Genomic DNA, 26,698 nt, shown 5'->3' with positions numbered 1-26,698 from the left:
GCGATATATGATTCAACATAGGCTATCCTCAAATAGATCGCATTGTTTTCTGGTCATCAAAAGAGGCTTGAGATGAGAGAGGAGTCACAAATGATCCAGCGTAGCTTATAAAGAGGTGAGGGAATTAGCAGTCACGGGGTCGACATTAAGGAGCTACCTACCAAAGGCTGATGGTGTGTTTATGAACAGGAAGATTCTGGCATTTGGAGGCAGAGAGAGCAAGAGAGGCACACACACATACAAAGAGAGCGAGAGAGAGAGAGAGAGAGAGAGAGAGAGAGAGAGAGGGAGGGAGGGAGGGAGAGAGAGCCATTTGACAACACAGGAAGGTGACTTGGTTTGATTATGGCTCTTCGGGGAGCTGGCGCTGTCCGTTCAGCACCAGTACAGTCACCTTGCGCTGAATGACACCTCGCCGAGAATGACTCCCCAGTAAACGACACGGGGTGTCACAAGCTTGGATTAATTTCACTCGGTGGACGCGTGTGTTTTTCATCATCGGGATTATTTGGCGTTTTTCCGAGGTGTTCGTTCATGAAAACGGTCGGCTGCGTCTCCAGTCTTTGTTTCTGGGCTTCTGTCTGTCTTGGACTGCTGGGGAAATAAACACATCTTGCAGCTTACAAAGACGGCAATTTTAAATCAACAGGAACAGCTTTTCACATTGATATATCAAAACAATATATATTTCCATAAAAACTATTTTTATACCAAGGGATTTTATATATATTTTTTTTCCATTCAACCGTTTTGATATAGCGTAGGGACATCCAGTTCCAGTGGACGGCTGGTTACTGTTGTATCTATGCACATGTGTTGCACAGGTTGCCCAGCTGTTTTTGTAGCGTCCTGATAGTGTTGAGATGGCCGGAGCGGAGTGGAGACATGCCTAAGGGACGCGATGGGCCATAGTGACGAGAAGGATCGCATAGTGATAAACGTGGGAGGGATCAAACACCAGACCTACCGCGGGACCCTGCGCACGCTGCCCGGCACGCGCCTTGCCTTGCTAACGGAGCCGTTTGCGCACGAGAACTTCGACTATGACCCCCAGATTGGAGAGTTCTTCTTCGACCGTCACCCGGGCGTCTTTGCGCACATCCTCAACTACTACCGGACTGGGAAACTGCACTGCCCGGCGGATGTGTGCGGGCCGCTTTACGAGGAGGAGTTGGCTTTCTGGGGCATTGATGAGACGGACGTAGAGCCATGCTGCTGGATGACCTACCGCCAGCACCGGGAGGCTGAGGAGGCTCTGGAGAGCTTCGGTGGAGGTGCCCTCGACCCAAGCCACAAAGAGTCTGAGGAGGATACTGTGGCGCCGGAGGCTGCTGATGGCGACGAGGGTGTGGAGATGACCCGAAGGCTAGCTCAGGGGGACTCACCCGATAACAGATCCGGGACATGGAGCCGCTGGCAGAAGCATGTCTGGGCGCTCTTTGAGGACCCATACTCGTCTAAATATGCAAGGGTGAGTGGAGACATTATTCTTCAATAGTGCCTAGACGCGTCTTGCCTGATGCTCAATTTCACTGGTTATGGAGGATCGCTATTTCATCAATTGGCAGTGAAGACTCACTACATGATGCACATATTGGTCGTAAATGTCACATTCATAGATTGTGTGTAATATACAACCGAGAACATGGCATAGTCAACGACGTCCAAAACATTTATCACAGTAGCCCAGATCTGAGAGAGCAAAACACAAATCATTCAGTTAGACAAGGCACGCAACCTCATTTCAAGTCACCACATGCCTTATTCAAATGACCTTGAAACGTTTTCTCAGACAATTTCACATTGCACAGCACACTTGATAACAGACACTATTGCGTAATGCACAATGGTGCTCGGTGGTCACTAATAGGCTACTAGTGACTTTCAGTTAGCTAGAGGGACACCGTTTACTAGGACTAGTTTTGACTCTCTGTGCAATTGCCATTTAGTATCCAACACCATATTATAATCACGTTTCTTTATAATAAAGTTTATTTTTTTATCATTTCTTTGTACCAAGCATCTCTGCCCCTCTAAAAGGGTTTCCATTGAATCTGACATCACTGTCGGGTCACTGTTTGTTGTCTGTCACTTGCGAGGACCCGGGACCCTTCTCCATACAGCGGCTAAAAACCCACCGTTTAATTCCTCACCCCACTAGGCCCACCCTGCTGGGTGTTGCTGTCAAGTCAATATGGGTCAATGTCTTCTCAAACGCAGCTCTGGCCACAGACGGGCACAGTCTGATGGCAGCCCTCCAAGCCCCAAAGAGGTGCCAGTTTGAAGTTGCCCGTCTGTTATTTACTGTGACGCTTCTGCTGCTTATACCCAAGTCTGTTTCTCTGGCCGCGGAGCAGCGTGGCAGTGCTTTAAACAGAGGGGTGTCCTCTGGGCTGATTGATGGGGTGTGGGGCCAGTTACAGTAGAGTAGTCCATCCCTTCACCTTGACCTTGACATGCTGTGGTGCCTCACAAAGACTTCCATAGCGGGTACATATGGGCTATAACTGTAATGGGTGATTATAGTTATGGCCATTCCCAGAGAAGTGTTTGCAGTGACAAGACTGATGTGGTGGTGGTACAGTGCTCCCTCCACTGATTGGTGGGACTACTAAGACTGAGGGATGAGCCACAAAGATTTTTCTGGCCCAAACAATTTTTATGTTTCAGGATGCATGAAAAAGCGTCCTCAAGAGGTGATATCAAAAACATGGTTTATGATATATAGTAGACTTCATGCGTGATCATGTTTATGGAATATGATGATTAGCATGTGCTTACCCCCTCATTATTTGTGTGAAAAAGGCATGGATGAAAGTGCTATTTAAAGTGTTTGGCAAAGCTGTTCCATCACAGGATTCCTTAATTAGATTTCTTTAATCAAATTGAGACTCTTAACTCAATTACACACTGTATCCACGGTGGATGCATCCGTGTAGCCGTCCATAAACGGCGGAACGGCTTCTCAGACCGACACAGTCTCCAGGAGGAGAGGGATCCCTCAGAAGGGGAGTTTAGCCGTGGCCCCCGGCCGGTCCCTTAGGGCCCTCTCTAAGCCCCTCATCTAATGCAGAATAATAATGCTGCCAACACCCCCAAATCAGCATGGGAGTTTGAGAGTTTGAGGAGGTTACAGTACCAAGGCAATGTAATCCTTGAAATCAAACTTCAACGCATGTGAGGTTGATGCTTAGCCCTGGACCCTTACTGCACCTGAATTGCATGAAAAGGATAAAAAAGAATCTGCCATTCATAGTATCTATGATTATTTATTATGGGTCTGTTAAATGTTTCATAGACATCTACTACACCATTGTAAAGCATTTTATGATAGTAGCACTGTATGGTCTGTTGTGTTTCCCATGGACAATTATTTTGAGGAATAATCGATCAAAACTGAAACTCACTTACAATTCATTTTCATTAATAATTTCTTTAAATGTTTATTTTTACAATGGGCACAACTTCTACACAATTCCAATGAGAAAAACGTATTAGATCAGTGTAAGCAAACTAGGTCCGACATATTAGTAGGTGCCATGGAGTTTGACAATCGACACCGACTTTCACATGAACTGAGCTATAGTGTGTGGACCTCTTTCAGAGTCAGAGACAGAAGTTCATTAAAGTAAAGGATGGTGATGCCAAAGGTTCTCCAATGGAGATGTCCACTCCACCACTATAGGAGGCGCAATAATAGAGGACCCTAACAGTCATAACACCCTAAGCACATTCAGTTTTCAATGCAAAGGAACTGGTCAGTGTGTCATTGTGTCCAGTTCCCACCATTTGCCACTGCACATCCATGATGGCAATCCATCTGTGTCAGTAGTCACCTAGACTAAAGGTATTGTGCTGTGAGCTGGAGAAAATCATTCTCTGTGAAAGACACCTCAGTTGGTTTATTCGAAGTCCTCAGTGTGTTGTGGTTAAAAGACCAGTCTCCACAGGAGTTGTGTTGCCATGTCCTATTCATGCTTCAAGGTAAGACGCATGAACACAAGCCATGTGTGGCAAAGGGTGTTGCACACGTATGTATGTACGTACAGTTTGTGGCTTTCTTAGGGACAGTGAAGTTGATGTGTCCTCTGATAACAATTTACACCTTTGGTCCCATGCTAACTCAGACACAGCTGGCAAGTTGAGGTGTGAAAGTTAGTGCGCCATACAGGAAAAGAAAATACTTGTTATTGAACACTACTTGTTATTGAAAACAGCTTGTTATTCTAAGTCTTTCCACTACAGACCTGACTTTGAAGAAAGTGTTCTCCACAAGGGAAAACCAGTTGAATGAAAATGCACTACATTTTGTCTCTGTGTATTTGGTTGGTACATTGCCACTTCACTGAATTCTTTCCGATGCATTCTCCACCGCTAGATCTGAGGTTTTGTCCTGCCACAAAAAAAAATCAATACAGAGAAATCTATTTCTACCATATATACAGTCTATGGTTTCTACATAAACCTGACCCTTCTCTGTTGCCTGTCGTGGAACTGGTTGGAGATCAGTTTCCAGAGAGGTCCATGATGAGAGAGTCCTCAAAGAGATGGATCCGGGCCTGGACACTGAGCTCAGACTGTCTCAGAAAAATAAACCTTTGGCCAGCTCCCTAATCTGTCTCGACCCAGAATCCTTTTCTTCCTCACACATCCAATATCCAGTGAAGAGTTTGTTAATGATCGTGAACACACCGCACTGGTGGCTCTCAGCGTGCACAGAGTGGCCAGCGGCAACCGTGACACGAGCGCTGTCAGTTCTCTCTAGCAACACTCTTCTCTTCCACCTCATTCAAATATATCTCTGTACCAGCCCATAGCACAGTAGCAGGCAGCAGCATTGTCATCTTAAAGATGCTCTAAGCGATGTTGAGTAACTTCATTCTGTTGACTTCTGTTCTTCTGTTGATAGCCAGCCTTCTTAATAATGTGACCCTGATGGTGGTAGTCCCTCTTAAAGGGGGACGTTAAAAACAGAAAGCTAGCTTGCTCCTCCCTCCCGTGTAATTGAAACTCTCCTAAATGCACATCTCATCAGTGATTGGCTGGATCAGTTTGTTTTTATGGTCCAGACTGGACCAAGTTGTTTATGTTGCCGTTTATGGAGCACACAGAGACGGCATTTTTTACAGTGTATTCAGGGCACAGGCAGCTAGACGATAGTGAGGTGTTGTTTGCTGTATGTGACACAAAAATGTTTTACCTGAGAAACCACATGACTTAATCGCTTAGAGCACCTCTAATTCACAGTTAACTCCTGGTCCTGTGCTGTTTTGTTGTATTTAGTGCCATTCTGCGAATGCAGAAGTGCCATTCACCCTGTTACGAGTTGATGAGCCACTGAAATGATTTTGGGGATATTATTTTAAGGTATAAAAACTATTTAGCGTTGCTTTAAGACACTATGCTTTTCAGCATGAGAGCATAATGAGTGTCTTTTGAACTGACAGCACCACTCTGCAGCTGTCTTGCTGTTTCCAGAGGTTAAAACCAAACACACACACACACACACAAGGCAGAGCGAATAGCAGCATTTGTAGAGGCTGGAGAAACAGAATGGATCCATAACACACACTCACATGCATGCAATTACACACACACACACACACACACACACACACACACACACACACACACACACACACACACACACACACACACACACACACACACACACACACACACACACACACACGCACACACAATGACAGAGAGGGAGGGAGAGAGTCCTGCAGACAGGATGTGGGAAATATGATCGGGGACCAACCATCACGACACTGGCAGTCTGGACTGTCCCACACACTTAGCAATAGGCGTGCGGAAAACAGGTTCCATACTGCTCACCAAAACACATCTGTGTGGGGTCCTTTGAGTGCTGAATGAAATCTCGGAAGTGACAGAAAAATGGTGGGAAAAAAAGATTCTTCAAACAATGCTGTGCAGGATTTAAAAGAGAAGCACAATCAATCACATGGTTCAAATTCTTTATGGTTTTTTCTACTGAGGCAGAACAAAGAATCTTAATGGCCCTAGATTGTACACTTTCTTCTAAAGAGCAATTTCCTTGCTCTTTGTCTTTGTATTGGGGCGTAACTGAATATAGTTTCTCCATTCATAACATATGTCATCTCAGATAAAGGAACGCTCACAGAGGGAGGTCTTGACGTCATTCCCCTCCGAGCCATCCACTTCATGACAAATTTAACCAGAGACAGAAGAGATGACAGACCAGGCTAGTTAGGGCCATCTTCTAGTGAATCCAGAACACTCTATCTCGGTCTCCATACAATGACTGCCGCCCGAGAACTAAAAAATACAGGTTTGTTCTTGTTGGTGAACGCTTTTAAAAGGTTACCCCTACAGTAGTTTCACCCATAGACAGTGTGATCTGCTATCCTTATAGGCCCTCCTTCCTCTACTCTGCCTTCAACTGTCTTATTCATTCATCTGGTATCTTCCACCATGGTGCAAGGCATCACCTGTCTTCACTCTCCTTTTATCAGATCAAAGCAACAGCCCTCTGGGAGACACTAGCAGTCTCTTTTTTCATGTCCTCAGTTCCAACTAGTTACTGTATGTTGTATACTTCAATGGACTCATCAAATATGCAAGTGGTTCCATAGTACAAGAGTTCTAAGAGAACAGAGAGAAAACGAAAGAATTGAACGGTTCTATCCCAAATGAGGATGAGTATATGAGAGAAGAGCTATCATGTTAGTCATACTGTGTGTGTGTGTGTGTGTGTGTGTGTGTGTGTGTGTGTGTGTGTGTGTGTGTGTGTGTGTGTGTGTGTGTGTGCGCGCATGCGTGTGTGTGTGTGTGTGTGTGTGTGCATATTTGTGTGTGTGTGTGCGCCTAGGTATTCTAAAACTGCAGATGTCCGGTTACTCTGTTTGGATGACTAAGTGCTGCCTGGCCCAAATATGCAAGTCCCAGACGAGAGGGCCGAGGCTATGTGTGTGTGTGTGTGTGTGTGTGTGCGTGCGTGCGTGCGTGTGTGCGTGCGTGTGTGTGTGTGTGCATGGTGCTGTCTGTATATGTATTTTTTATTGAGTGTGTTTGTGTTTTTGTGTTGAGGCAAACCTTCACAGCAGGAGAGACGCGTACGTGTGTGTGCCTGTCTGTGCCTAATGTGTGTGTCTGTGCCTAGTGTGTGTGTGTGTGTGTGCGTGTGCTGATGGTGGCATTTAGGAGCCGCATTATGTTCTTGGAAAGATTGAAAGCCATCTGCAGCCTCTGGTTCAGGTTCCCTCTGCCTCTGGTGCCTAGAGCACAAGTCTGCGCTCTGTGTGTGTGTGTGTGTGTGTGTGTGTGTGTGTGAGTGTGTGTGTGTGTGTGAGAGAGAGAGAGAGAGTGTATGTATGTGTGAGTGTGTATCTGTGTGTGTGTGTGTGTGTGTGTGTGAGAGGGAGTGTATGTGTGTGGTTGTGTGTGTGCACTACTCTACATTTAGAATCATCAGGTGAGGTGAACAAGTAAGAAAAGGTTTCTTCCAGTAGAACGAGAGACAAGGTGCAGGGAAGCTGCAGGACACAGGTGGTCAAACGCTCACCTCCGATTGGCTAGAGGTCAGCACAGCAGTGGGCATGTGAGTTGTACTTGTGTGTGTAGCGTATCACGTGACCCTGTGCTGGATCGATCAGATTAGCTCAGATAGGGTGTTTAGACCTTTAGGCTTACAAATGGGCTCAATAGCACCAACAACAGCACTGGAGGCAACATAGCACAATACTGGTCCACCTGGAATTGAAATACCATATCACGATGATGTGTGCATATAATATTATTTGCTCTGCATGTGTTATTTATGGCTGTGTGACTGTGTGTTCAAGCTTTCCTTACTGACCACGGAAGACAGCCCGCCTTCTTAATCATGTGACCTTGATGGTGGTTGTCCCTCTTACAGGGGGACGTTAAGCTAAATTTAGACCCCAGCTCTTTCACTCTCTCTCTCTGTCTCTCTTCTCACCAACACACACGCATACTTAATCAGTCCAGCCCACACGCTCAAACATGCACACACACACACACACACACACACACACACACACACACACATGCATACACACACACACACACACACACATGGTCACACACAAGCTCACACACACACATTCACAGATGTACACACACACACACACACACACACACACACACGCACACAAACAGAGACACACAGCTCCTTGTCGTCATCCAGCATCATTCAGCACGTGCTGCCGTGACCTTGGTGGGGGCTGGAGTGAGGTAGTGGAGGAGCTGGGCTCACACATGTACACACACACACACACATGCACACACACACACACACACACACACACACACACACACACACACACACACACACACACACACACACACACACACACACACACACACACACACACACACACACACACACACACACACACACACACACACACACACACACACACACACACACACACACACACACACACACACACACACACACACACACACACACACACACACACACACACACACACACACACACACACACACACCTTGGTGGGGGCTGGAGTGAGGTAGTGGAGGAGCTGGGCTCACACACACAAACCTTGGTGGGGGCTGGAGTGAGGTAGTGGAGAAGCTGGGCTTGAGTGACCCGCTCCTGTTGACTGGACACTTTCCCCCTCCAGAGTGAGAAAGAGTACTCAAGCAACGGAGACTAAGTAGTAGAACTGAGCAGTGCCTGGAGACAGGTAAAGGCGCAGAGCCTAATTGTGCTGAGCCAGCCATTTGGGAGAGAGGTGTGTGTGTGTGTGTGTGTGTGTGTGGTATGTGTGTGTGGTATGTGTCCGCTATCTGTTCCTACCTGTATTGTATTGCTTCTCCAGCCACTGAACACAGTGTCTCTCATCAGGTTATAGATTTATAGTATATATATAGTGTTGCTCTGTGTGTTTTTAATTGCTCGTAAACAGGTGGTCTACCTGCACTCATGAGCACGTTGTACAGTACACACACCTCTGGATGTGATGAATAGGCCTAATAGAGAATGAATCAGTGGCCAACTTGGCTAAGACAGGCACGGCTTCAGACACAAGAGATTTCATTCATAATACATGAGCTGAAAGATATTCACACAAGTGTCCCAATTTCTTCAAACAGCGCCCTGATAGGTTTCCACATGAGTTCACTTTCAGCTTATCAGCTGTAAACCAATTTGCTGTTTGTCAGTTTGAAGTTACAGGTTGTTTGAGCTGTTGTACCAGCAGCACTGTCTGGACTGGAGGGAAAGAAACAAACTGACCAGAAAGAAATCTCGATGAAGATTACACACTTTTTTTCTGTATCAGGCACTGAATATTTATTTTGTGAGTATGCATGAACGGTACCTCTTGGATGTGAATGTGTGGTGAGGTTTCCATTCAACCCTGACACACTTTGATCAAGAGTTTCCGCACATTATTTTGACATCGCTGAACATCAATGGCGCATAGACCAAAAGAAAATATCTGAGGATTTAGAAGTTTAAAAGCCTCAGTAGCCTGCTGGTATCAGATAGCCTCTGTGGTGTCAGAATGTATTAGATATGGAGAGGAGGGTGGCAAGGACATCATCTGAGATCCAGAAGCTTTGGGGAAAAGTGAGGGGGTTGCAGGACATGCCTACTGTAGAATGTTCTGTCTCTGAAATACACACAACTACACACACTACTACTACTGTACTACTGCTACACACACACACACACACACACACACACACACACACACACACATAAACAGCTATACCTGTGGGCAGGAATACGGGCAAGGTTGAGGAGTTCAAGCCCCATGAGGGCAGGCATAAATAACAGCGTGCCACTGCAACACCAGAAGTCACTTTGAGTGAAGGTGTCTCTTAAGTGGCTCTACTTATAACTTTCCTGTTGTGAGAGACTGCCACCTCCACTGAAACAGATACTGTACCTGTTCACCTGTTTACTCACTCTCTCTCTTGTCCTCCCTCCCTCTCTCTCTCTCTTGTCCTCCCTCACTCTCTCTCTCGTGTCCTCCCTCCCTCTCTCTCTTTCTGTTGTCCTCCCTCACTCTCTCTCTCTTGACCCCCTCGCTTCACTTATGTATCTGTGACTTCCGCTGCTCACCTCCATCCTTTTTTTCTAACACTGCACTTTCTCTCCTTCCCCTTCCTCTCCTCTCCTTCCTTCCTCTCCTCTCTCTATCCCCCTCTCCTCTCTCTCCTCCCCTCTCTGCACCTCCTCAGTGGGTGGCCTTTGCCTCCCTCTTCTTCATCCTGCTGTCCATCACCACCTTCTGCCTGGAGACGCACGAGGCGTTCAACCCCATCCTCAACTTCACCGAGGTGGAGGTGGTGGACAACACCACGGTGGTGCACGTGTACGAGGAGACGGAGACCATGGCGGAGCTGACCTACGTGGAGGGCGTCTGCGTCCTCTGGTTCACCTTCGAGTTCCTCGTGCGCATCGTCTTCTGCCCGGACAAGCTCAAGTTCATCCGCAACACGCTCAACATCATCGACTTCGTGGCCATCCTGCCGTTCTACCTGGAGGTGGGGCTGTCCGGCGTGTCCACCAAGGCGGCCAAAGACGTGCTGGGCTTCCTGCGTGTGGTGCGCTTCGTGCGGATCCTGCGCATCTTCAAGCTGACGCGTCACTTCGTGGGGCTGCGCGTGCTCGGCCACACGCTGCGCGCCAGCACCAACGAGTTCATCCTGCTCATCATCTTCCTGGCGCTGGGCGTGCTCATCTTCGCCACCATGATCTACTACGCCGAGCGCATCGGCGCCAACCCCAACGACCCGCGCGCCTCCGACCACACGCACTTCAAGAACATCCCCATCGGCTTCTGGTGGGCGGTGGTCACCATGACGACCCTGGGCTACGGCGACATGTACCCGCAGACGACCACGGGCATGATCGTGGGCGCGCTCTGTGCCCTCTCCGGCGTGCTCACCATCGCCATGCCCGTGCCCGTCATCGTCAACAACTTCGGCATGTACTACTCCCTGGCCATGGCCAAGCAGAAGCTACCAAAGAAGAAGAACCGGCACATCCCGCGCGCGCCCGCCATCGGCTCGCCCAACTACTGCCCGACCAAGTCCGTCTTCAACTCGCCGCGCCACAGCACCCACAGCGAACCCTGCCCTCTGGCCCAGGAGGAGCTCTCCGAGATCAGATACCAAGGTAGGGGCGCTTTACACACACACACACACACCCTCCCAGAGGTAGCACTTTGTGTACTGTGTGTTTCACCTGAGTGTGTGAGTGTGTGTGTGTGTGTGTGTCTCCATCCTGTCTCATCTCACTGTCTGTCTCCGTCAACAGCCAGCCTCTCTGTGGATCACAAGAGTAAGAGAGGTATGGAGCACAAATCACACTATATAGTACAGTTGCAAGTACAGAGCAGTGCCATATACTGTCCTACTGTAACTTGCGTACTATCCTAACGAGCCTAAGCTGCTCTGCACTGCACTGTCACTGGCGTATGTGAATGGGCGTATCCTGGCACTTCCCATCTCTTATCTTTCTAACTCAATTTCCATTGATTTCATTCATTTCCAAATGTCTTAGTCATGTCGTTTCACAGGCAAACATTTTCTATTGCAGTGCAAGTGTAAGTTAATTCCAGATAGATGTGCAACTGCAAATGTGTTTATCTGTGATAGAATGTTGGATGTGCAGAGGTGTTTTTGTGGATTTCTCATCATTGTCATGAACACAAATGGATAGGATTAAAGAACACACACACACACACACACACACACACAGACTTCTGCTTGCGACTGAGTATCTTCAGCGTTGGCTAGCAGAGTTGGCTGCTAGGCTGTTTATGTCTCATTGTGTCCGCACGATAGAGAGCCAGAGAGCATTCTATTCTGTGTCCCCCACCAGTGAGATCCAGCACTTAAAGAGACCCTATGCAACTTTCTGCAGGAGACGATCGCTCCTTGTTTACATCTGGAAGTCTGAGACGAAGAACCACGCTTGCAATTTATATATTTAAATATAGCCTATACATGTATAAATATACACGCTAAAGCTGTCGGGGAAGCTCTGCAGAGAAAATGCAAGCATAAAACGAGTGAAGACGAAAAACAAAACCAGAGATGAAATCGCCAATCCTGCATAGTTCTTCTTTAATTAACTCTGCATTCACATCGTCTTCCAAACTGACCCTCCCCTGTCCCCTCAGCCTGCTGAAATCTGATGATTCAGATGGTAACCACCTCGTGTCCTGCTGCAGGGTCGATGGGGAGGTTAGTCTAAACAATGTATCATGGGAAACAGAGAGAGAGAGGGAGGGAGGGAGGAAGAGAGAGAAAGAGAGAGAGAGAGGGGGACAAAGAAGAGTGGAGAGGGCGTGCGTGAGCGCTTAGTGGATTAAAATGACCTGACTCATCCATTTCATGAAGCTGTGTGATTCACCATCCGCTCTCTTAGGTGATGTGTGATTGACCCCAGTAATTCCTTTGCCAATGTCAGTGTGGCAAGGTGGCTTTTTATTCTGCAGTATTTCTCATCAGCGTCGCAACTCACTTAATGTCAATACTGACACATAATGTCAGCAATTCTTCAGCTTGTGTTCACTGAAGATGAACTGTGGAATTGCTATTACTGAACTGCATTATCACACTCCTACAGATGGATTGAGTGGGAAATTAACTCAATCAAACGCCTACGTACAGTACATGACCAATGTTCATAATCACTGCATGGCCAGTAGAATTAGTCATTGTTATCCCTCTCATCAGAAATATTGATATCGCCTTCCCAGGCTGACACCTTGGACACGATGTGATGTGGTATTCCTGGCTGCATGTCATAGGGTGGCTCTCGAACTCTCAACATGGTTATGGTTATGGTTATTGTTATGGTTATGGTTATGGTTATTTAGCAGACGCTTTTGTCCAAAGCGACATACAAATAAATAACAATACAAATTAAATTAACAGTGAACAATTACAAAATAGGGAGAATAGTAATATTATCAGTAAAACAATAATTTTAAGCACTAACCTAATGAGAAATAAAACAGTGAAATGAGAATAGCAATCAAATAAGTCACTCAGTTCATTATATATAATAATAATAACTAAAGCATGGTATGGCTAAATTTAAGGACAATAGCAAAATAAATGTCAAATTCTATCAATGGACAACTTATAACAAAACAATACTATTATACAAACCATAACACATCACAAACTCAAAGGACTAAGTGCCTATTAAACAAATATGCCTTAAGACCCCTCTTAAAAGATCCAAAGCTGTTGCTGGAACGGAGAGCACTGGGCAACTCATTCCACCAACACGGAACCACTGAAGAATAGGATCTACAATTTGACCTAGCATGTATGGTTGGTCGACATAACAGACGCTCCTCAGAAGATCGCAATGGGCGGTTGGGAATGTACATCGTGATTAAAGAACTGAAGTAGCTGGGAGCAGATCCAGTCAGTGTCCTATAGGCCAGAGTGAGAGATTTAAATTTAATTCTGGCTACTATAAGGAGCCAGTGGAGAGTAACTAGGAGAGGGGTTACATGTGTCCTCTTTGGCTGATTGAAGACCAGTCGTGCTGCAGCATTCTGAATCAACTGTAGTGGTCTTAATACACAAGCAGGTAGGCCAGCTAACAGAGAATTACAGTAGTCCAGCTTGGAGATAACCATTGCTTGTACAAGAAGCTGAGTGGAATCTTGTGTCAGATAAGGTCTGATCTTCCTAATGTTGTACAGGGTATACCGACATGACTTTGCAATTGAGGCAACATGCTCAGAGAAAGTAAGTTGGTCATCAATTATGACACCCAAGTTACGTGCCGATCTAGTTGGAGTCAGTGAGGATGAATCAAGCTGGATATTGATCTGTTGCGGAATAGCTGTTTTTGCTGGAAACACCAAGAGCTCAGTTTTGGAAAGATTAAGCTGAAGGTGCTGATCCTTCATCCAGATTGAAATGTCCTTCAGGCATGCAGAGATCCGATGGGAAACACTAGAGTCCTCAGGTGGGAAGGATAGGAAAAGTTGAGTGTCGTCCGCATAGCAATGATATTCAAATCCATAAGAGCGAATAATCCCACCTAATGAAGTGGTGTAAATAGAGAAAAGGAGGGGCCCTAATACTGATCCTTGGGGGACTCCTGTAGTGAGGTCATGAGACTTTGATATCTGTCCCTGCCAAGACATGCTAAAAGAACGCCCTTTAAGGTAAGATTTGAACTAGTCAAGAGCTTTCCCAGAAATTCCCATCAACATCTCTCCTCGATCCTCGGTCCTCCAGGCTCGTTCCCACTGATCTATAACTAACACTGGATAGACTATCCCATTGTTACCGCCCCATCATTATTTATGTAGATCAGTGAGGACGAGGATCGAGGAAGGAAGGGAGGATGTATAAAAGACGAATGAGAGGCACCCATAGTGTCCTTGGACAAGATGCTGACAGGCCAACTGCTCCCAATGGGATAAGTGCCTTGCCTTGCAGCCCTCTGCTGTGGCCAGACGTGGCAGATGTTTGGCATGAAGTGCAAAAAGCCTCCTCTCTTGTAATAGACGCCAGTGCATTCACACATCTCCTTGGCTCTCTGTATTTTCTAAAGATTTCAAAGTGAACGGCGAGGCGTCCAAAGCGGCTCTGGCCAACGAGGACTGTCCTCACATCGACCAAGCGGTCTCCCCAGAGGAGGCGTTCAGCCCAACGGAGAGGGCTGAGAGGCCCTGCTTCCTGCTGACGCCTGGAGAACGAGCCAATCACACGGGGGGAAGAGTCAGAAAAGGTAGGTATCAGCCAATCACTGTCAAGCAACATCAGAGTAAGTCCCGGGTAAAATATACACCCAATGAGCTGTCACTTCCTTGCTTCTACTTAGTCTTTGCAGCTAGCAGAGCGAGAGATACAGTCTCCCTGGCTACTGGCCATCTCAGAGTTACAGGCAGAGCAGGCGTGCTGGTTTTAGTATTCAGAGCACACCTTAATTGTCATGCATCTCAGCTCAGCCAAGCGTAGCCACAGAGATGCAGTTAACATGACCTCTACCAAGATGATTTGTCATGGCCCACCACATGCACACACACACACACAAATAAAACACACACACATAAAACACACACACACACACACACACACACACACACACAAACACACACACACACGCACATAAACACACACACACACACACACACACACACACACACACAAATAAAAACACACACAGAAAGAATACGAAGAATAGAAATTCAAATGCATGATGGCACTCCCCAGCACAATTGTGTATTTCTCTCAGTTTCTGTCACGTATATAGTTAGTGGTCCAGGGCCGTGTTGTTTTCTTGCAACAGTTCCTTTCTCTGTCAAGTAATGTGTTGTTGTCAAACTGCTGTTATGATGGATTTGTGTGTGTTGATCACTTGGGAGCTCTGGTGCATTTGCCTGCCTTGAGCATACTTGGTGCATGCTGACATACAATAACTCAGGTACACAGCAGTGGTGATGTACCGCACTAATGCAGCATGGGACATGAGGCATGTGGTCACATGACCAAGGACTCAGCCAGTCACGCTAGACGCTTCTTAGAGGTCAACATCATGGGGCAATCAAAAATCAAATCAAAGACAGAAACCAGACAGACCAAACACAACACAGAGAAGACAACTAAAAGCACCAAACACAAGATACTACACAGGAAGCAGCTACACAATAGTCACATCAACTGCACCTGGCACTCAAATAATAGAAATGAGCCACATCAGGTAGTAGCCTACCCATCCAACATAAGAGCGGAGTAGTGCCCTTCACAAATGAAATCGTTAGCTTAGCTTAGCAGTAGCCTAGCGTAGGGAGATGTCCAGGGGCTAAGTGGTAGAGAGAGCAGGCAGGCAGCTGAGATGCTGGCTTTGTCCTTGTGTGTCTCCTTTAGTTGTGCTAACCTTCGGAATGCCACTGGAACACCAGCGCCACCTAGCAACCTCCTCATGCATGCTGTAGTAGGCAGTCTAGTAGTGCATAGCGTGCATGACGGACCACATTGCTATTGTTGCTACTCACACATGCTACTCAGCTGAGACATCAGATCAGGACTGGAAAATACAAACGAAACACACACCATCACACTGTCTCTCTGTCATTCTGTCTCTCTCACAGTCTCACACACACACACACACACACACACACACACACACGCACACACGCACACATTTACCACCACTCTCGTGCCTCTCACACAGAGAGACAGGTAGCTGCGGATGCTGTGTTGTGGTGTACTGAACGGCCTCTTTCTCTCCTCGTGTGAAGGTTGTGAAAGGCCCTGGAGCCATAGCAGCATGTCCGGCATGGCCTCCGGCTCTCTGGGAGTATCCTCAGTCTCCGCCCTCCCCTGCAGCCCCCCCTGTCTCATGCAGCCCTCCCACTCCCCCATCCCATCCATCCTGTAGCACTGAGGACAGTCTCCATCCTGTAGCACTGGGGGGAAACTCAGACAAGCAGAACTTGAATGGCCGCCCCACTCCCTACCCCACGCCATTCCCATGCATCCTGTAGCACTGAGGACAGTCTCAATCCTGTAGCATTGGGTGGAAACTCAGACAAGCAGAACCCGAATGGCTGCCCCACTTCCCAATACTCCTCACCATCTCATCCATCCTGTAGCACTGGGAAGAGACTCATGCAGGACCAAAATGGCCGCTCAGGCCTGAAGTCACACTGAGGATCCTGCTCATTTCAAGTGTCACAAGTCAACTCAAACCTCCTCTCTCTCTATCTTAACTCTTTTTTCAGCTCTCTACCTCTTGCCATTATTTTCCTTCCTCTCCCTCATCCTCTTCCTCATCACCCTTTCTTTCAGGACCTATCCTCCTTCACTCTTTACTGCTTTTAGTCTAAAAGCAATCCTGAACTTACGTTGCCATTCGTTTTTTGAGCCAGTGGTTATTGCGTCCTGTGCAATTAGTTTCCATTTAGGAAAGACTAATGAATGCCCATGTCAATGGTCACACCCAGTTTAGTTCATAAGCTACTTAGAGCTAGAAAACTATCGCTGTTCACAATACTAGTGTAATAAGCATCATGAACATTAAAATGACTAAAAAAGCCCATTTGCATTTGCATGTCTTGCATGGGAACTATCTTGAGAAAAATGTAAGTCTTTTAGTAAAAAAAAAAAAGAAATGTGAGAAAATTCTCCTTCCATCCAAAGCTTCTTGATACATATTTGAAGCAGATAAAAATATGGCATCATCTGTAGCAATGCAAATGTTTTATTTGCTGTCATTTTATTTGCCTTTCCCCAAATCTCTAGTGGACATGAGGGCCATCACTAGTAGCAGTGGTCAGAAGGGCCACAAGGCATTATTTTGTTTTGAGAACATCAATCAGTAAAGCACTTTACCATCAGTATGGAACTCTACCTGAGCATGTTATTTTTCAAGCATAAAGTTAGCCGAAAAAAAATTAAAGCATTTTCATTCTCTGTAAAGTTAAACATTTATTTTTCTTAACTTCCGTTTCATACTGTGAATATAATTGAATTTAGTGTAGATATTTGTGGAAATCACTTTGAAAATGTAACTCATTACACAATAGTGTTCAAATACTAAATTGACAAATATAACACACTGTATGCTAATACAGCATTATATATAAACATTTATATATGTATCTATATGCAGTATATTTCATGGATAAAAACAAACTCTTGAGAAATTATTAACACCTTTGGGTACCTTGGGGAAAGGTAAATGCATGCACTTGTATGCGAACAAAAAGTATGCAAACAACTAACTATGTAAATAATATCCTGCATGAAATAAATTTTTGTACTCAATCTGTTTAGCCTCTGTTTTTATTTAACAGAATATGCATACACACACACACAAACCTTTATTCCCCTACCTGTGTTACCAAGCAACTGAGCAACACATGACCTTAAACCTCTCTTTGACCTGTGCCATCTCCATAGCAACGCGCTACTGTGAGGGTCGTCTGAATCCATTGAGTAAACGTGTTGAACTGTCCCAAATGATCCCATCACATGCAGCGCCATTACAGACAGTTGAACAGGAGGTCAGGCAGAGAGGTCTGGTTAAGGTCAAAGAGAGACTGTACTTGAAACTTAAACTGATCAGATGTTTGGAAGCAGGCACAAACTCAAAGCCCTGCTTCTCACTACATCGGCATGGCACACACCACACACACACACACACACACACACACACACACACAAAACAAGTTTGACTGACAGCCTAAATGACTTCACGCCCATGCAGAAGCTGCATGTCAGCCTGCCATCCCTGTATTGAATGTACTGTATGTGTACGTATGTGTGTACTGTATGTGTAAGCGTGTGTGTGTGTGTAGTGTGTAAGCACGTGTGAATGCATTGCTGGTGACCACGTGACTGCTGCCTGCTCTGCCCTGCACTGCATGGACTGCACTCAAACGCATGGCAAAATGTGACCCCTGACCCCTGTGCATGGACCTATTGCTGGGGAGGACTGTGTCTATGACCCCCCCCCCCCCCCCCCCCAAACTCCTCTGCCCTCTACTTCCAAAGCAGAGAGCATCTACCTGTTTAGTTCTGTTAGTTTTTTTCGTCATTGTTGTTGTTGTTGTTGTTGTTGTTGTTGTTGTTATTGCTGTTGGTGGTGTTCTTGATAAGCGCCTTTCTTCTTCTTTCCCTGTGTTGGTCGTGTATTAATATGATTTCTCCTTGTTGCTGTTGCTGTTCTCTCCTCTCCTCTGTGTGTTCTAGAGTCACAGCGGCGCCGCCGGAACAGACAGCCCACAGAGTCAGTGTGTGTCATGAATCATGGTGTGCCAACCACTATGTGCATGAACCACACGCCCACATCACCTACCTGACAACGCTATAGTGTGTGTGAGAGGGAGTGAGAATGAGTGTGTGAGTGACAGAGTGTGTGTGTGTGTGTGTGTGTGTGTGTGTGTGCAGTAGATCAGCATCTTCCTCCTGGGTGTGTGGCAGAGACTATTTCAGCATAGATGTAGCCGTGATAGTGCAGATGAAACATTGTTGTCTAGCCGTACAGTAGCCCTGTTACAGTGGAGTGCTTTTTTGTGCTGTTGTACTGTGAAAGTGCCTATGTTTTAGTGTGTATGTGTAACAGTGTGTGTGTGAGAGAGAGAGAGAGAGAGAGAGAGAGAGTGTGTGTGAGTGTAAGGGTGAGTGTGAGTGTGAGTGTGAGTGTGAGTGTGTGAGCTAAGTGTGTGCGTTTTCACGTGTCGGTGTTGTAAATATGTTTTGTTCTCCTCCCATCTGTGCTCTGCTGTGCTGTGTGTACCCAAACTGTGATTTCTGTTCTGTTAGAAGGACTAGGACATGTTTCTGTTTATTCAATGTGCTTCCATTCTCAATGTTGCCAAGACGACTCACCCCGGATGTAATGCTTGCACTCAGCCCCAACGACACCATGTGCACAATCACATCGTCTCATCTAGTCGCAAACAACAAAAAGAGAAGAAAATGGCATAACAAACCCTTTATTTTTTAGGCTATGGCAGCTGTCACAGTAGATGCATCATTAATGCCTTTTTAGCAGTTTTTGCACCTGCAAACTTTCACATTCCAGTATGATTTAGAAATAGTAATAATAAAAAAAAACTCAGTTGTCTTCACCATAGGTGTCAGAAAGTAGTCATAGAACTATAGACTGCATCACTAGACAATAGAGACCATGTTAGCATGGTCACAGACTCAACATAAATATCTTAGTCAACCTGGCCATCTAAAAAAGAGCAATATCACACCTTTTCGAATTTCAATATCAAATCTCATGAACCTCAGTAAACTTGCAATGCTTCATGAATTTGTTTGCAAACATCAGTAAGTGATCACTACATACGTACAGTATGTCCATCATGAATGGTTCTGAGGTCCTTAAGACAGGGTTTTGAGCTTAGAATAGCTTCCCATATCTAACATGTAGGACCCTTCAAAGAGACTTTGATTGGGGTGATAGATAGGCCAGTATAAGTTTAATAATAGTATCAAGCTAGATGCCGCCTTTTTAGGGTTTGTCTGAAGCAAATGTACCCGACCTCACGTTCCCTCATTAGTGTTTCCAGCGATCAGTATAGCGGACGCAAACACGGAGCAGAATATTAAAGACAAGCGGAACCAACACTGTGTCTTATAATGAAACTGAAACCTTGCCCGCATTTGTAGTGCTACAAAGTGAGATAAGCTGGAAGTTGAGCCTTAAACTAAAAAGTGCACTTCCAATTTGTCAAACAGTGGCTGACATTTGTGGTGACTGCCTTGTTGCCTGCCATTTTTGTCTACAGTTTACAGCAAACAATTTGATGTTTGATTTGATGTTGACACAAAAAAAAAAACATTCAAATTTAAACAATCAAAGAAAACACCACAGATTGTTGCCTCTGTTTGCCCAATTTGAACGCAGCTCGAGCTTTTGGCTCAAATACCAGAAATCTTGCTTTGCAGTATCCCCCTCTGGTTTAAAACACAGTGACCCCCTATACACATCTCATAGGGACCAGCACTGAGATTACAACCACTGCAAACACACTGCCAAAAAACTCCTCCAGGATGTTTCCAAGGAGATTCGGAGAGAAGGACTGAGCAGAAACCTTTAACAGCACAAACAGAGGAGGGTTATGCCGGGCCTGGTCAACACAGGCCTGAGGTGGGGGAACTACTTGAGATACGATCAGATCCTTAAGGGTACCGAGCTACCAACGCCAAAATAGAAAACGTGAAGAAAAACTACACCACACGACTTCAGAAATGGCAATACCTACTGTGATTACTTTCCCACAAGTCTTCGATGTGTATTTTTTGAACAGCCAAATGTGTTGGTATCTAACCATGGTGTTGTTCCATTGGTAGTTTGAGTTGACTTGTTGAGTTGTTCAGGCAATATTTTGTGTCTCTTTTCTGAGAATTATGAGTAAAAAATAAATGATGAGAAACACTAATAAAATGCTATACACATTGCCTCTGACTATGGGTACTTGTACTGTACATGTAGAAGAGTCCAGCCATTCCACATACACACCACACTGTACTGGCTGCACTTCAGCAGATATCATAACAGTAGAACCAGACTCAGTTACTCAGAATTAAACTGAGACCATGACAGGGATACCTGAGCAAGCATCATGACAAATCACTATACCTGTCTGTCTTAACAAGACCATTTTTATTTAGTCCCCTCATTTTACAATAGCGTGAAAGAGACTTTAAGAACTAGCATGGCTACCGTCACATGGGCTTCATGGGCTCTCAGTGCTTCACTTGTGTGAGGATGTGACATGATCTAAAGTGGTACGACAATGTGGTCAGTTATCAGGGAATCCCCACAATACAGAGAGAGGGAGAGAGGGAGGCAGAGAGAGAGAGAGAGGGAGAGAGAGAGAGAGAGAGATGGCCTCCACACAGTGATGCCGTCCTCAGCAGAAAGGCGAAGGCTGTGTGAGTGATGGCGGTGGGCCAGATCAGTAAGTCAAACCGTGTCAGAGCCAGGGTGGTGTATTTCACGGCTGGCCTACTGTCCTGTCCTGTCCCCCTGCCCACACAAGGGGGGTCTGCCCCGTCCTGCCCTGGCAGCGATTTACACCCGAGTACTTCTGCCTGGAGCTCCTCCGCGTCAAGCTCCCACAGTGACCCGTCCAAAACAAAGCGTGCCAGACACACACACACACACACACACACACACACACACACACACACACACACACACACACACACACACACACACACACACACACACACACACACACACACACACACACACACACACACACACACACACACACACACACACACAGCTTTTGTGTAGCGTAAGGTACTTAGCCATGTGGAAAGTGTCTCAAATCACAGCAGACCTTTTATTTGAGCAGAGCCAGGATGGTGAGCTCAGACACACGGTACAGCCCGGAGGAAAAACAGTATCTGTGTAGTCCGTCCTCCGTTACCGTCACATACATGTTCATTGGTGTCCTGAGACTGTGGATCCATTTTATAAAGTGACACAAGATGATAAACCAAAAGCCATTTCTTTTATTAATGCTACCAGGCAAACACTGACAAAGAGTTTAACATGACACCTGAATTTATGCTCCATTCAGTGGAGTGATATGATCATCATAATGCCATAGTATTCTCCTAGAGTCAGGAGGAGTCGGGAGTCTAGACATCAGTTCCCTGGGCTAGACAGCCCCAATGGGGGTCAATCATGTTGAGGGCCATAAAACTACCCCATGATGGAGCACATCCCACAGCAGGAGCGTGTACTGTACGCGGCTGTAATGATCTAATGTGTGCGGGGCTGAGCAAGCGCCGGTGACAGAGAGCTCTAAACACACACTCCCCCTCCCCTCCGTTTACACCGCTCTACTGGGACTCCGTAGCGAAGCCACACGGCACATAAATACTCATTAAAATACCGCTTAGTCTAAACACATACTGTAGTCATTCTCATGAGAGTAGAACACAATAAAGGGGTCTCATTCTCTCTGTGTTTACTCATATTGAAATGTAGTCATAAAGGGCTGTGTCCTTGCAGTGTGCGTGTGTGTGGGAGGACAAGGACTCCGTTAAGTCACACTCTCATGTGACCGTTAGCGTTAGCAGCAAGGGCAGGCGAGTGCCTTAAACACTTTCACCTTCAGCTGGAGCTGCAGAAGCGGTCGCACAGTCCTCCACCTCCCTGTCCTTCAAGCAGCACAGAGCCATGGAGTGTCCCGCTCCACAGCCAATCAGCACGGGCCTGGCGGCTCGGAGGGCAGGGATTGGCTGCGGGCGCATGACGTCACAAAGGGATCCGTCTCCACACATTCCATGCTCGTTCCATCCCCAGGAGAACAGACAATCCCCTGGAAGAGAGAGAGAACATGGAGACGGTTGCAGGAAGAGGAGGAATATTGGGCACAAGTGAAGACACTGCAGACAGAGTGAGCACACAAACACACACATTCATACAAAACACACACACACACACACACACACACACACACACGCACACAAATTGCTTTTGGAAACCCCAGCTTCATTCAACATGCATTAGGCAGGAGAGAGGGTAACTGAAAGAGCAAAGCATTTCATTAGCAGGCTTAAAAAAAAGGATGCTTCAGACCTCTGTATGACACGTTGAAAATGACAGTTTAAGCATGTGGGGAAGCATGTGTGGAAGTATGTGTGAAAGCTTACTGTATGTGGATAGGGTGGGTGTGTGAGGGGTGTGTGTGTGTGTGTGTGTGTGTGTGAAGGGTGTACTTTATGTGTGTGTGTGACAACAGTAAGAGTATGAATGAAGGGGAAAAATATAAAAACACAACCCGTATCATGAGTGATACCGTATGTTGCAATGTTAGATCTAAATGTACAAAGCATTTGATGTAAAGCTATGTAAAACCATGATCTGGCCATATGCTTTGTGAGTTTGTGTTGTAAACAGAAATACAATTTAAAAAATAATAATATTGGGACATAGTAATAACTCGCGGCTAGGTGGTGTCAAAAGAAATAACATGGCACATGTTTAAAGACTTATATAATAGGCTTATTTACTTGTCATCCCATTTCCTCATTAAGGTCCTCCACCTCCACAATCAATATGGGTGAACAGACAATTAAAGACCAGAACCTATGCGGTGACTTGTTCATTAAAGACCAGAACTTGTTCAGTGCCTGGTTCATTAAAGACCAGAATCTACACAGTGCCTTGTTCATTAAAGACCAGAAACCCCAGTGCCTTGTTCATTAAAGCCGCGTTGGCACGAGTGAACTGGTCTGAACTACACTAATGGTCTGTTCACGTCACATCATCCCAATCAAATGTCTTTAATGTCCCCAGAGGTGTCAATAGGCTGGTGTAGAACGGTATGCCAACAAGCATGCATACTATATGACCGCAAAACACTACACTTTTCTACATACTTGCTAACATATGAACTGCATTCAAAATAGTATGCTCACACACACTCTCTCTCTCTCTCTCTCTCACACACACACACACACACGTATATATGTGTTATCATTCAACCTCCAATTGAAGAATGAATAATCCAGATCTCAATACAGCAGTCAGATACAGAGGGAAAAAAAGGCCTTGATGGCATAATATACCAAATTATTAATGTCCTCATAATTTCCACCTGATCATTTTTTAATAAGACTGCCATTGAGCGTAACTTGTTTCAACCTGGTGCCAGTAGAGCTGAGGAAGATGGACTCCGCTAGACAGAGGGGCTCTCCACCGCACTCCGCCCTCAGCAATCTCTCCCACTCCGGCAGCACTGGGCGGCTCAGAGACGACAACCAGGAAGTAATGATGATAACATTACTGAGAGATCACTGACAATAAATGTTTCTGTTGCTACCATGAAAACATGTACATAATGAATATATTTTTTAATGAAATAAAGAAATAAAACACAAACGAAAATAAAAAAAACACTGATGTACCACTGATGAGTTGCTGAGGCCAGCCGTGGTCAGTGCTGGGAGGTGTGGCCAGGGTCACCATCCTCACAATGGCACGTGCCATGGCAACAACATTACATAACAGATCTTGTCGTCAAGGCAACCGCAGTGAGCTTGCATTCTTTTTGGGGTGGGGGTTCCTCCTGTTTTCTTCAACATCACCACTGTTTTTATATATATATATATATACTGTATACACACACATATATATATATATGTTTTTTTTTTTCCATGTTGCAATTTATCTTTTACAAAAATGAGGCATCGGCTGTGTTTGCTGTTTCATTCCCACTCAGGAATGTGTTTTTGGTGTGTGTCTCTGTGGTCCCACCTTTCTCTCCTTAATTTATTCCAAAATCTTCCCCTCCTATGTCCTCATTACTCAGTCCTTTACTGGATTCAGTGGGTGGCCTCTCAAGCTTTAAGGTTTTAGCCTCATTAGTGTGTGTGTGTGTGTGTGTGGGGGGGGGGGGGGGGGGGGGGGGGGGGGTTGATCACCCTTGCCAAACAAGACACGTTCGCAGCAGAGCTGATGTTCACTCACCGTTCTGACACCTTCTCTGTTATTCATGGACATGTTGCATTGCAAAGCTGTTCCCATGGAAACAGAGCAACACCATGTGGGGTCTCCGAGAGGCAGCCTGGAATGTGCGCTACTTATTACATTCCAGAATACTGAGGAGTCATTGGTCATGTTCCCCTCTTTCTCATCTACTTAGGGTGAGTGGAGACAAAAATGCTTTACAACAGTGATCATCAACCGCTGTGTAGCCAGAATGGCTTGGCCTCTGTTTTCACCAAGTCACCTCAGTCACAGACTACAGAGGATGAGACAGACAGAACAGCTCAATTCAATACTAGGTGAAAACATGGAATATTTGGATGTGTGATTCATTTGTCTGCATTCAGAATGCAATGCCGAGTTTGGCGTTGTTTGGAGAAGGAATGGTAAATATTTATAGTGTGTGAGCATAGCCTTAGAAGACATCATGTTTGACCTCAACAACATAGAGACACTTCTTGATCCCTAAAATCCCACTCCAAGCACGCACATCACACTTAAAATTCTTGGCACTGCCTTTGACTTTAAACAAACTAGCAAAGTATGCTCTGACAGTATTTAGAGATGTCTCTACTCTGCCCAGTTCAGCTAGAGAAACAGTGGGAAAGTATGACGTCATTTATGCCACAGACTGTTTTGGGAACGTTGGGCAGTTTCAAATTTCATATGACAATGAGTCATTCCACAAAATGGCTTCCATCATCATTTCTTATATTCAGCTCAAGTAATTTGACCTTTAAAAAATGAAAAATGAACGCCGATCCATTTGAGAGTCTTTTTGGTATCAGGCACGAGTAACAGCAACAGCCTAACCATGTACGACGCCTTCAGGAGACCACTTCCTACAGCCTGATCATCTCTGAATGCAGCTCTGCACCTCCCTCTAGACGCTCTTCTGTGTCATGATTATGCACAGCACTGTCTTGGGGACTTGCATTTTTCTTATGTCACGAGTGAACTTTTGAACTTCCTCTGCGAGTACTGTTTAGCCACCGCGCTATTCTGTTGCTTCCAGATGAGCAGCCTGAGTCACATGACTCCAACTATCCAACATCAAGACACACCACACATGGGGACACAGGGAAAAGATGAACACATGCACAACTCTTATGCGCGTGTGTGTGTGTGTGTGTGTGTGTGTGTGTGTGTGTCAGTGTGTCTGACTAGGAGCAGCTCAAAATAATTTTCTGTTTAAAGTTTTAGAATGTGCACGGTCTATTGAAGTTGGCACACATGGAGAAGGATGCTCATGACTTAGGAGTCATGCTACAAGACTCACTTCAGGAGTCGTGCTACATTACAAGTCAGGAGTGATTCATCACTGCACATCGCTCCAGTGTGATTCCATATGCATGAATGGAACGGGCTACGCCAGGCCCAAGATGGGGCATGGATGACTCAACCAAAATCCTCTGATCTCAGTGATGCCACTTCATTCGGCTCCCCCGAATGCGATCATAGCGACAGACACAAACAGGCGTGACACACCCGACGCCCAAGTTAACCAAGCCCCTAGCTCTCTTTATACGTCAACAAAGCGCTCTCAATCAATGCTGATCAATGCCAAGACTGATTTAATATGTCGAGTTGTCTGTGGACAGGCATGATTCATGGTGGTCTATATTTACAGAGTAAGCTGAGACCGAGAGAGGGTAGCGTGATCCACAGCCAGGGTGGTGGTGGTGGTGGGAGGGGAGTGGG

The 26,698-nt window shown here is 45.8% G+C and overlaps 2 protein-coding genes across 4 annotated transcripts in view; one reads left to right on the top strand and one right to left on the bottom strand.

Moving 5' to 3' along the window:
• Window positions 1-828: 828 nt before the first annotated feature.
• kcnc1b (potassium voltage-gated channel, Shaw-related subfamily, member 1b) lies at window positions 829-19,112 on the top strand. Of its 2 annotated transcripts, none has more exons than XM_062547234.1 (4): window positions 829-1,471; window positions 10,222-11,161; window positions 14,579-14,755; window positions 18,724-19,112. In XM_062547234.1, the coding sequence occupies exons 1-4, from the start codon at window positions 902-904 to the stop codon at window positions 18,831-18,833; spliced, it is 1,797 nt and encodes a 598-aa protein (XP_062403218.1). In that variant the 5' UTR covers window positions 829-901; the 3' UTR covers window positions 18,834-19,112. The 2 variants fall into 2 exon arrangements, with proteins under 2 accessions (XP_062403218.1, XP_062403217.1); XM_062547233.1 differs by lacking the exon at window positions 18,724-19,112 and adding an exon at window positions 16,269-16,408.
• Window positions 19,113-21,993: 2,881 nt separating this feature from the next.
• The window catches only part of sergef (secretion regulating guanine nucleotide exchange factor), a 14,893-nt gene continuing 10,188 nt past the window's right edge, over window positions 21,994-26,698 (bottom strand). For both annotated transcript variants that reach the window (XM_062547231.1, XM_062547232.1), the window contains exon 11: window positions 21,994-22,826. In XM_062547231.1, the coding sequence (XP_062403215.1) occupies window positions 22,603-22,826 (224 nt within the window). In that variant the 3' untranslated portion in view covers window positions 21,994-22,602. The remainder of the gene's footprint in view (window positions 22,827-26,698) is intronic.

Source organism: Sardina pilchardus, chromosome 10 (assembly GCF_963854185.1).
Source record: "Sardina pilchardus chromosome 10, fSarPil1.1, whole genome shotgun sequence".
Taxonomy (NCBI): domain Eukaryota; kingdom Metazoa; phylum Chordata; class Actinopteri; order Clupeiformes; family Clupeidae; genus Sardina; species Sardina pilchardus.
Note: the sequence above shows the minus strand (reverse complement) of the source record. Positions and strands in the feature narration are given on the sequence as shown.